At 40.3% G+C, this 10,806-nt stretch overlaps 2 protein-coding genes, 1 long non-coding RNA gene and 2 other non-coding genes across 8 annotated transcripts in view; all 5 read right to left on the bottom strand.

Moving 5' to 3' along the window:
• Nucleotides 1-94: 94 nt before the first annotated feature.
• LOC118326371 (guanine nucleotide-binding protein G(I)/G(S)/G(O) subunit gamma-13-like) lies at nt 95-709 on the bottom strand. The gene is made up of 2 exons (XM_035659350.1): nt 549-709; nt 95-460 (listed from the first exon to the last, which is right to left on the bottom strand). The coding sequence occupies exons 1-2, from the start codon at nt 644-646 to the stop codon at nt 355-357; spliced, it is 204 nt and encodes a 67-aa protein (XP_035515243.1). The 5' UTR covers nt 647-709; the 3' UTR covers nt 95-354.
• Nucleotides 710-5,700: 4,991 nt separating this feature from the next.
• LOC118327172 lies at nt 5,701-7,346 on the bottom strand. Of its 2 annotated transcripts, none has more exons than XR_004796675.1 (5): nt 7,188-7,346; nt 6,565-6,807; nt 6,271-6,346; nt 6,027-6,078; nt 5,701-5,882 (listed from the first exon to the last, which is right to left on the bottom strand). It is a non-coding gene; the product is annotated as an uncharacterized LOC118327172 (long non-coding RNA). The 2 variants fall into 2 exon arrangements; XR_004796674.1 differs by having other exon boundaries at nt 6,565-6,686; nt 7,188-7,344.
• LOC118327658 lies at nt 6,141-6,232 on the bottom strand. The gene has a single exon (XR_004796715.1). It is a non-coding gene; the product is annotated as a small nucleolar RNA SNORD60 (small nucleolar RNA).
• Nucleotides 6,426-6,516, bottom strand: LOC118327657. The gene has a single exon (XR_004796714.1). It is a non-coding gene; the product is annotated as a small nucleolar RNA SNORD60 (small nucleolar RNA).
• Nucleotides 7,347-8,394: 1,048 nt separating the features above from the next.
• Nucleotides 8,395-10,806, bottom strand: part of LOC118327379 (caskin-1-like) — a 24,695-nt gene continuing 22,283 nt past the window's right edge. For all 3 annotated transcript variants that reach the window (XM_035660710.1, XM_035660711.1, XM_035660712.1), the window contains one exon: nt 8,395-10,395. In XM_035660710.1, coding sequence (XP_035516603.1) covers nt 10,299-10,395 — 97 coding nt within the window. In that variant the 3' untranslated portion in view covers nt 8,395-10,298. The remainder of the gene's footprint in view (nt 10,396-10,806) is intronic.

The following is a 10,806-nucleotide window of genomic DNA, read 5'->3' as shown; positions in this document are numbered from 1 at the left end:
AGAGAGAGAGAGAGAGAGTAAATGAGTGAGTTAGTGCAGCGTGACTCTGAGTGTGGGTGTGCATGATTCTTTAGTTTATATGCATCCGTGATTATGTGTGTGTGTGTGTGACTCTGGCTACCTTCAGGGACACATTTCAGACTTAAGACCAGTTAATAAGGGATGGCTTCTCCAATCGGGGACAAAAGACGTGTCCCCACTTTGGAAAAAAAGGTTAAGATTAAGGTTCAACTATTGGTGGTTATGTTATGGTTCATCTCCAGGAAATAAATGGGAAATGAAAGTCTATGCAATGCCCCCAAAAGTGACATAGGTAAACATATGTATGTGTGTGTGTGCATGTGTGTGTGACCATTAGAGGATCACACACTTGCCCTTCTCCACCCAGGGGTTGGCTCTCATCAGCTCCGGGTTCAGAAATGGATCTTCACAAACACAACCCTCAATCCACTTCACCAGTCTACAAACAGAAAAAAACACGCAGCGTCAGCACAAATCTGATACTTGATACTTTAGAGCTTGTGTGTGTGTGTACAGTACACACTCACTCAGTAACGGTGATGGAGGATTTCTCTCTGTTGATTGCCAGCTGATACTGAAGGCTTTCCACTTCTCTCCTCATCTGTGGAACGTCTAACTCCTCCATGATGCTTCTGCTGTTCACGCACGCACACAGAGGAAAAATAAAACACACAACAGACTGAAGCTTGAGTCGATTACCGGTTCAGACACACAGATGTCGCATCAAAACTCGAGGAGAAAAAAAAAATGAACCAAATGTTTTGTTGTAAGAGAGCCAGTGAAGTTCAGCTACAGTTCAATCTTGTATAAAAAAAAACTTTCTGCTTTCACATGAGCAAATATGTGAAGTTCTACAGTGAACAGAGCAAACTAAACTGTAATTATGTGTTTATTGTACAATGAAGATGTCACTGTTTCAGTGGTTTCTAGCCTTTGTGGTTTTTGACCGAAAAGCCACGTACCAGAGCGACCAAAGAGTCGTGAAAAAAGAGGAAAGTTGGTGTAAAAAAAGCTTCCGTGTTTATTTTTTGGTGCCTTTTTAAAAAACATTTTGATAGTCCAGAAAGGAGGCGCCCTGTTAGCTCACCTGGTAGAGCTGGTGCCCCATGAACCAAAGCTGCGTCCATGCTGCAGCGGCCGTGGGTTCGACTCTGTGGCCCTTTGCCTACTCTCACCCCCCCCCTCCTTTCCTGTCACTATCAATTGAAGGTCATAAAAGCCCCCAAAATATATGTATATTAAAAAATAAATTAGATGGACAAAAAAGTAGGGGGAGAGAGGGGTAATGGAGCCGGATTCAAACCGGGGCCACTGCAGTCAGGACTCAAAGTGAGCTACCAGGACGACTCTGAAAAAACATCTGTGATAATGTGAAGCAGAAATGTGTTTCAAGTCATCCTCTGACCACATTGGTGGGAAGCATTAATCTGTCTATTAGCTTATCTATCTATTACAATATCTGATTTAAAAAAAAAAACCTTTGGGGAGCTTCACTGAACCGCAGAGGAAGTGGTTAATAGGACGTATGCATATTGATGTTGTTGACCCATTTATTGAGACCATATGTCAAATACTATTTTTCCCATGAAGCATCTTGTGTATGAGTGCTTCTGCTAGTGAGGGACATTCTCTTGTTTCAACCTTAAACTTTAAAGTAGAAGTAGAACCAACTCAGTGTAGAAGTTCTCTAGTTTGTGAGTTTCTTACTGCCAGAAAATCCCACAAAAGAAAAAGACCAAAACCAAAAGTATATTAGTCCGTCTCTTCATATTTTCCAGCTTCCCTCCCGTCTGTCGCTCTCCCCCCTCCTATTGGATAGTACTGACGACGTCAATCAGTAAAAATCAGGTCACATATATATAGTTTCATATTTAAAAATAGGCTCAGTAATTCCATAACCAGGCACTGTAGCCTTCAGCAAATGTTACTCAATCAATAATAAATAGTACTTTCATTAGGGGACTATTTTCACCGGCATTATCACACATCTGAGTGTTTGAGGCAGCGTGGTCGGTGTATGTGGGATCAACTCAAAATAAACTACAATATGTATTCATGGTAATAAAGGAAGTTGTCAGCCACGGTAACAGTGTGGCTTTGATATGTTTTATTCCTCTGAGCTGTCTCCTCTGTTGCTACAGACAACATTTGTGAAAAGGATCAATTCATAGCTGGTTTTAGTATTTTCATGGGATTTGTTAATGAAATGAAGAAATATACTTATAAATCATTAAAAAAAGTAAAAGTTTAGAAGAATTTAGCAGGAAAATGCCCTTAACCACCAAAAGTAGAAGTATTACTGTGTTAAATAATAATATGTTAACAGCAATGGTTGTAATAGGTCCGGTTGGTACAAATGTGAAGCTGCTTTTATTAATTTTATCTACAGCAATGAACCCTGTTTCAAGAGATTATAATGTTTTATACTATCTGTAAAGTATTTCCATGTTTATAAGTACAAGTTAATACTACAACAGTCAGTCGTCATAAAGCCTGTAATAATGTTGTTGATATTTTTAGGGATGTAGTTTGAGGTGCTGTTGGACTGAATTATACAGAGAGGTGTAATGAATACAACTTGATTGTACAATTGAATCAACACCTCTCTAAAACAATTTAAAAAGCCATAATAACCTTCATGAAGATATGATTTACTGCAGGACGGGTTGGATTAAACTAAAAATAATAAGTTGCGCCAAATGGAAAAAATCCTTTCACAGTAAAAACCTGGAAGTTCGTTCAACTCAAACTGTTTGAGGAAACTAATTGAACAGTTTAAATGTATTAACTCCGACAGATGAAGCATGAATGAATCTTTGATTGAGTACAAGTATCTCATTTATTGTCGAGGTAAATTAAGTTAATTGTACTTAAAACTAGTGAGTATATTACACTCAAATGCAGCATTTCTCCAAATTAATTTAACATGTGTTAACAGAATTTATCTGAAGACTTGCATCTTAATGCATCTTCATACAAATGAAGATGCAAATGTTTCTCTTCCACTAAAGCAAATTGTTACATTATCTGTCAGAACAGCTGACGTATGATTTATCAAACAATTATACACTTAATGATTTATCAAAAAGATGGTAGCCGTTTTATTATAAATATAAAGTCAACTTTAAAGAAAACGAGTCGATGGCTCAAACTGGAATTATATAATCTAATAGTTAAAATACTCACAAATGAGTTACTGGTTCATTTTTGATTTGGGGTTAAGTTGTGTTTACGCACTTCTTTTATGAAGATAGTAGGATTTACAGTGTAAAATCAAGTTGCAGCATAACACTAAAGTACAATTTGAAGGAATTTATACTCAACTTCAGCAGTTCAACTTCTCAGACACACTCTCTCTTTATATATCTGGCTCTTTAAAAAAATTTTTTAAATACCCTGGAGTGATCCAACAAAAGTTGCCCCGGCCTGCCTTTACTGTCTTAATATTTGTACTTATTGTAAAGTCTGCCCCACCCCTGGCCACAGGGCCACATTACAGCAGGAAGGAGAGAGAGAGAAGGAGAGAAGAGAGAGGGCCCAGATGAGACTTCAGACCGACCCTGGATCAGTTAAGTCTCCCTATTGGAAACTGTCTCTCCCTCCTCCTCCCTCTCATCCTCTCTCATCTTTTTTTAATGGATCTAAGAGTCGGCTGCCCGGTTTCCTCCACCAGCATCCATCCTGCTGCAGCCAGCTGTTCCACGATGAATAAGGAGCCTTCATCATTTCCATTTATAAATCTGCTCCTAATGTGTTTAACAGGGCAGCAGTCTCCATCACTCAAGCAGCTATGTTAGAAGGCTCACACATCCACTCCTGCAATAGAATCGCTTTAAAACACATACACATCAGTGTGTGGTGTGTGTGTGTGTATGTGTGTGTGTGTGTGGGGAGATAAAGACGAGTATAGATGCTATCACAGTGTGCCTTAAAACACAGGAGGTCAAACGCAGAATGTATTTGTGATTATTATATGTGGATGAAACAAACACACAACACACACACACACCACACACACACACACAAACACAAACAACAACCGCTCTTACCGTCGGGGGCCCACCGGAGCAATACCACCGCTGGTCGATTTAACGTGCAGCCGAGCTGATGGAGGATGCAGGCGACAATAACGCTGAGAGTCGGTGCAGTTGTCCCCGGCAGAGGATCCGGGCTTCAGTGCAGCAGGAGGAAAGAGGAAGAAGAAGAAGAGAGGAGGAGTGAGCAGGCGTGTGTGTGTGTGTGTCGGCTGTCCGCGGTGCAGGGCACTCCCCTGCGCTCGTCTCCGGTAGCGACTGGATGCGGGATGCGCAGGGCGGAGAAAACGAGCTCCCCCCTCAGCCGCCCGGTTTTGACAGTCAAACGAGGGCTGGAGCCGAGGACGGATCCTGTATGGAAATCCGGACACGCAAAAAAAACAAAAACACGCAAATGAGGAGGCTCCGGAGGAATAAACAAGCCGGGGGAGTTCATTTACTATTCAGATGACCGGAGATGAGGTCGGTTTGTGTGTGAGGGTGAGAGCAAAAAGGAGAAATTTGAGGTTGAAAAACACAAAAGACCCAAAAAATGTTGTTTTTCTTTTTTTTCTCGGGCTAGTAAGTCACAAAAACCATCTGAGATGAGGATTTCTCATCTTATATGTTTATATCTATATATATGTTATTGGTCTGGGGATGTGAAATAAGAATTGATGTTGTTTTCAGGGACAATACAGATACTGATTATTAGTAATCAAGGAGACTGATATACATTGCAGTAAAGTTTAATATCTGAAGAGTCTGAATTTAGAAGCAGTGGAGTGTAAATAAGCACATTTATCTACCAAAGTACCACAAAAGCACAATTTGGATTTATTAACTTCCACTTCATTACACCCCACTATCTAAAATTCACATTAATATAAAATATGAATCAACTAATAAATGATTATAGATTAAGCTACCCAGTAGTATGAAATATTCAAGATGAGCTCCCTCTTTACCAGCTGCAACATTTAACAATGACAGCAGTTATACAGGGTTGTTACTCAATATCAGCCAATACACACAGTTCAGGTATTGAGGAAAAAAAGGAATTGGATTCTCTAACTTATTGTATTATTCCCTAATCTCTCAGGTCTAATTGGTTCTGTACTGCTTTTAAACCCAATTCAAAGACATCTGTGACCCAAACGTTAAAAGGCTCCATATGAAGCTATAAAGGTTCATTTTATCATCCTTTTCAAAACTCTTTAGTGAATGTAAACATGCAAGATTTATGGAGCTTCAAGCTGTGAGCACACATCTGAAATGAGGAATGTGTCTCTGTTGTGTCCATCTAACAGGTTAACATTAACTCTCGGTAAACAAATACCAAATTGGCTTTAGACAAGCAGATTCTTAGGCCTTTAAATCTTTCCTGGCAAGCAAACTTACTTTATTAGTATGTTTGGTTTCAAGGTGTCCTGAGAAACCTGGAAGTGTACACACTAGCTCTCCATCATGGAAACCTAGAACCAAATATCCTGGAAGTTTCACTATCACTATAATCTCTATGTAAATCTGGGTGCATATTTATTTTGAAGCTCGACTGTTGGTAGTAAACACAAGCTGGTTTACGGACGCAGAGCAAGAACTGAGTATTACAAAAATGCAGCAATACTAGAGTATGAAGGTTTCCCAGTAACGTCAGACATCCAGAAAGAGTTAACTCAGTTACGGTTTATTAAAACAAGTTTACAGTTTGATGCAGACAGTAGCTTTAATATTCAGACACCATTGTGCATTTAAAAACTGTAGTTTCATGATTCAGGTTTGTTCCAGTCGCTCGACGCAGCAGTTTTCTGGCCCGCGGTGACATTTGGATAAAAGGATTTGGGGAACCTGAAAGAGACATGCAGGTCAGACTACAGTCGGTGTGACAAACAGAAATATGAGTCTTTGTAGCCTCATAAGTTAAAATCAGGAGCAAGCAGCTCTCATACAAAGGTGTCAGAAACTGTCATTAGCTAAACCACTTCTACTTACCAATAAAGTAGACCAGTCATCGTCAGGATCTTGAATTTGAGTCTTAATCAACCTGTAAAAGAGCTCTGTTTTAATTCACATAAGAAACTAAATGTGTACGTACATATAATGTATGAGCCTCAGAAGAAAGTTCGAATCAGGAGCTGGAGTTCAGCTCTCATAGTAGGTGTCAGAAAAGTTTATATTTTAGTTTGTCATCACCGGCTAGAAGTTACTCTAATGCAAACATAGTGCACGGACTCACCAGCTCTCAAACCCCCCGCTGGGTCCCGGACAACAAGAACCTCCATCTTCACACAGCCAGCTCTGAAGTTCTCAGCCTTCAGGAAAGTGAACAGATTAAACAAAAGTTAGGAAAAGTGACAATTTGGATGTAAAGAGTGGATTAATAGACTAATAAAGCCTCAGAATAAAGTTCGAATCAGGAGCTGCAGTACAGCTCTCATAGTAGGTGTCAGAAAAGTTTATTTTGAGTCTGTCATCACCGGCTGTTTTATAATAATTCTCATTTCACAATAGTTTTAATGTGTGAACTCACCTGGCGAGGAATTCAACTCCAATCTCAGGATTCATTCTCGAGCGTTGAGGGATTGAATTCAGGCAGCTCCCAGAGTCTTCAGTCACCATCCATCAAAAGTCTCCCCCATTACCACTTATTAACTGTACAGGGGAAAGAGGGGGATTGAGATTTAAAACAAGTTGTTTTTGTTCAGGCAGGTCATCTTTAGTTTCTTCATCTCAGTTGATCATACAAGTCATCATGGTGCTGACTCCATGTGACCTTTGATGAAAGAGGAAAAGCAAAGTTCAGGAAAAATCCCAGCTGAACCAGTTGTAATGTTAACCATTTCAAAATATAAGTCACACAGTGCAATACCATAGATATTAAAGTCTATTTAAGGGGGACCTCTGAGCTGTTCAATGGAAGTTGGATTCAAGATTCCTTTATTATATCTTCTTATACAAAGTAAGATACTTAAAGTAACAAATGAAAAACAAGATTTCAAAGTAAAAACATGCATTGCATAGCTCCCATATCCCCATTTGTGTGCTTCAGAAGGACAAACACCGCGTGGTGGGCCCTTTCAGGTCAGCCACGTGTTGCTTTTCAGACCAACATGATAAATTATAATAAAATGTCACAATGTAAATAATACTCACTAGTTTGTGTGACTCCTCTCTGGTCAGCCTTCTTCATGCAGAACTGACCTGCTCGGGTCATTTCTGCTGCAATGAGGTGAAGCTTGAAAAGACTGAACGCAGAAACGAGTCTCCCTCTCTGCTGCCATGCTGCCAAAGAACTACGGTACCCGAGGAGGCTCGTATTTATACGGCTTCCGTCCAACGCGAAAGTCCCTCCTCTTTCTGGGCTGGTTGGTTATCTAGCAGCACTTTCGTTGACCTTTCTGAAGGCGGAGGACTCGTTATGGGACTTTCTGGACATATTATATGCTTATCGGTGCACCATTAATATACTGGAGCACGCTTTCTGAACAACTACCCGCTTTAACGACGATAAAACAACGATAGCATTGAACAGCATCTCCCATGAGTCTTAGAGGCAGAAGCTGGGAGTTGTAGTTTTTATATACTAACGATAAAATAGTTATTTCATGGAGGTTAAAATCATACTGTTAATGGTTGAAATGTTATTATCAGGCCTACTTTTGATCTGGTAACAGTTTTATTACGTTTTGTTTCAATAAAAAGGTAAGAACTTGATAAATGCTGAGTTCAAAGTGCCCCAGCAGAAAGCCTCCACTAACCAAACCCTATACAATTTTCTCATGATTTAAGAAGCCATATATTTTTTTCAATGTACTTATTTAATTGCCCAGTTATATTTTTAATTAAATAATTGAATCTCTGTACATTATACTTTAAATGTTATTTCAGTGCCTTCTCTTCACTGTCTGGTATGTTTATTCTGAGAAAGAAAACATTTAATGTAATTTTTTTGCCTAAAACTCTCTAAAATATTTAGTCTAAAAGTATCTGTTGGCCCATAAGACATAAGACATTTTATCTGTCATTGTGGCTGAATACAACAACATTTTGTTAACTCTCAGTGACCAGCGGATGAGTAAACAAGATAATAAACATAAATATGAAGAAGTATCTTTATATTTAAAGTAATAAAGGCACTGTTTGCAGAATGTAAACTCCTCATGTCATTTAACCTCCCAAAATCAAAAAAAGATACTGCAGATCGCATGACCCTGCTGTCTTTAATGGTAGCAACAGTTTGGGGGAAGACCCTTTCTTGTTTCACCTGGGCCAAAACCTTATCCTCCAACATGTTGTGGAAAGAGAAAGTGAGTATGAGTATCTAAAAGAACCACACTTAAAGAGTCGTGTAAGGTTTAATTTATACATTTATTCTGATCACAGCTGTACAGGAATGCATCGTCACAGCAGAAACACAACCTAAACCCAACCATGGCACAACAGCCGTCACAACACATCCAGAAGTCAACCATAAATGTACAGGCTCAATCAGCTCACCTCAATTCAATGTCTATAATATCATCATCATTATTATTATTATTAATAATATTATTATTATTATTCACATAGAACCATCTGTCTTTCAAATATATCTTTGTTTTCAAAGAGCATAAAAATACAAGTGGACTCTTCATTGGGATGAACACTGGTGGCTGATCCACTGTCTGGCCTACATGAGGAGGGGGGACCACTGAAAACTGGGGAGCCAAGGAAGAGCGGAGCCAATTTATTACAGCTTACACGGGGGCTTATATGGGCTCGTACGAGGCTTCTCAATGGTTACAGGAGGACTGCAGACAGGGTGATTGATTTTTAAGGGACCATATTGGACTCACAACTCAACCTATAAGCTACTTTTGACATCACACACAAGGAGCGAGGGTTTGTAAGGAACCAGAAAACACGTTAAAGGGACAGGGGGGGGGGAATCAAGAAGAAAAAAAAGAGAATATTCTGAATATATGAAAGAACACTACCAAGGCACAGAGAGATGCAGAGTTAACAAAACAGACAGAGGGAGATAAAAAGGGGGGAAGACAAGATGGAAGGTGGGCAGATTGGAGGCAGTTTCACTAACCAACACTAGAGGGAGCTCTAACAGCTCAAATACCCAGGTATATTATAAACTCTATGTATGTATACTGGATGTACTATATAAAGCATTGAAATATAGGATTATCTTTTAAAAACACTGTTCACTTGCAGCAGGACAAAGGGATACACCGCATGAGTGTGCTTGTATATATGTGTCTTTGCATGTAAATGTGTGTATGTATATGTGTATGTGAATCATTTCCAAGCAAACCTCCATAGATGGAGCTAAACACCAACAAAGCAGAACACCAGCGAGATTACAACCAATGTAATGTGCATTTCTGTGTGTGTGTGTGTGTGTTTGTGTCTCAAAATTCATGGACACACATCTATATCGTCGTTCTGATCATTAGAATAACTACTGTACGAGAGGGAGGACATTGACATGAGCATCAGCAGGGACTACACACGCTCGTAACGACAACAACGGCAACAATAACAACAACAGCAACAACAACAACATGAAAGAGAGACAACACACAGGTCAGGAAGTCCGGCTAGCCACAATCCTCCACTCACACAGAAGAGAAATGGAGGCTACGATTCATCTGGAAAAATGCATCCTTTTGACATCGCAGGACTGAGACAGACTCAGAAAGCGGCCTGTCGTTTTTTCATGTGCTTTTTAAAAATTCTCTCCGGTGTCTCATCTGTATGCATCTTGTCTATCTATCTAGCTATCTATCTATCTGCCTGTCTGTCAGTCAGTTTATGTGCTTATTTTTGCTTAAGCAATATGCTTATCTGTCTGTCTCCCTGTCGGACTGAGTTAGGATCTCTGTCCTATCCAGAGTCTGTAGAGATAAAAGGATGAGGAAAAATGATTGTGCTTCTCGATCCACACAGCCATCTGAGGCTGGGCGGCGGCGGCGGCGGCGGCGGCGGCTGGCCTGGCTGCAGAGGTCAGAGGTTGTGTGGGAGCGGCCTCCTCGCATCGGGAGGCGTACTAGAGCTACTGCACCAGACGAAGAGGACTCCCTTCCTCAGTATACTGGTCAAGGCTACATGAGAAGCGCTCACGCAAGGAGGGACACACGCTCAAAACACGCACACACACACACTCTCTCAGAGCGCCAGCATCGAGCCTTGGGAGAGTTTTCTTGATACACCTACGCATGATGGGGGAGAAAAAGGGAGAGGGCTTGTTGGAAACGAGGCGTGGGCAGGAGATCAGTCCAGCATCGCATCCAGTTGGTCTGCCAAGTCGTCAAACATGCTGCCGATGTCATCCAAGATGGAGACTGTTGACTTTTTACTGGAAAGAGAGCTGGAAGTTGGATAGCAAAAAGAAGGATGAGTTAGCAGATTGTGAAGCACGGCACAGTCAGAGGAGTGGATTAGAGATGTGAAATGGAGGCTGGAACTGGTTTGGACTGTGTCAATCGCTCAACTTTGGTTATCAGAGTGGTATTTCTCTTTTAATGATAACTGCAATGTTCGTCAACATACATACACAATAATCTCCTGGATAATTTAGACTTAGAATTTAATTTTGAGTTAGCTACCTGCTAGTGAGCGTGAGCCAAAACATGTTAGTGAAAATGAAATTAAACTTGCTATAAAGCTCCATAAAGTTGAGGGGAGCCGCAGATGGAGGTGATAAGTCTCAGTAGGTTTATCACTAGGGCGACTCCTTTCACTCTGTCATTTGATACGTTGTTGTAAAAATATAAATGAT

This window comes from Morone saxatilis, unplaced genomic scaffold (genome assembly GCF_004916995.1).
Source record: "Morone saxatilis isolate NCDOM2014 unplaced genomic scaffold, NCSU_SB_2.0 Contig17, whole genome shotgun sequence".
NCBI lineage: Eukaryota > Metazoa > Chordata > Actinopteri > Moronidae > Morone > Morone saxatilis.
The sequence above is the reverse complement of the archived record's forward strand: the minus strand, read 5'-3'. Positions and strand labels throughout refer to the sequence as shown.

Coding starts and splice junctions, on each gene's coding strand:
- LOC118326371 (XM_035659350.1), bottom strand. CDS start 646: ATGGAGGAGTTAGACGTTCCACAGATGAGGAGAGAAGTGGAAAGCCTT. Junction 461..548: donor TCCTCCATCACCGTTACTGA/GTGAGTGTGTAC, acceptor TTCTGTTTGTAG/ACTGGTGAAGTGGATTGAGG.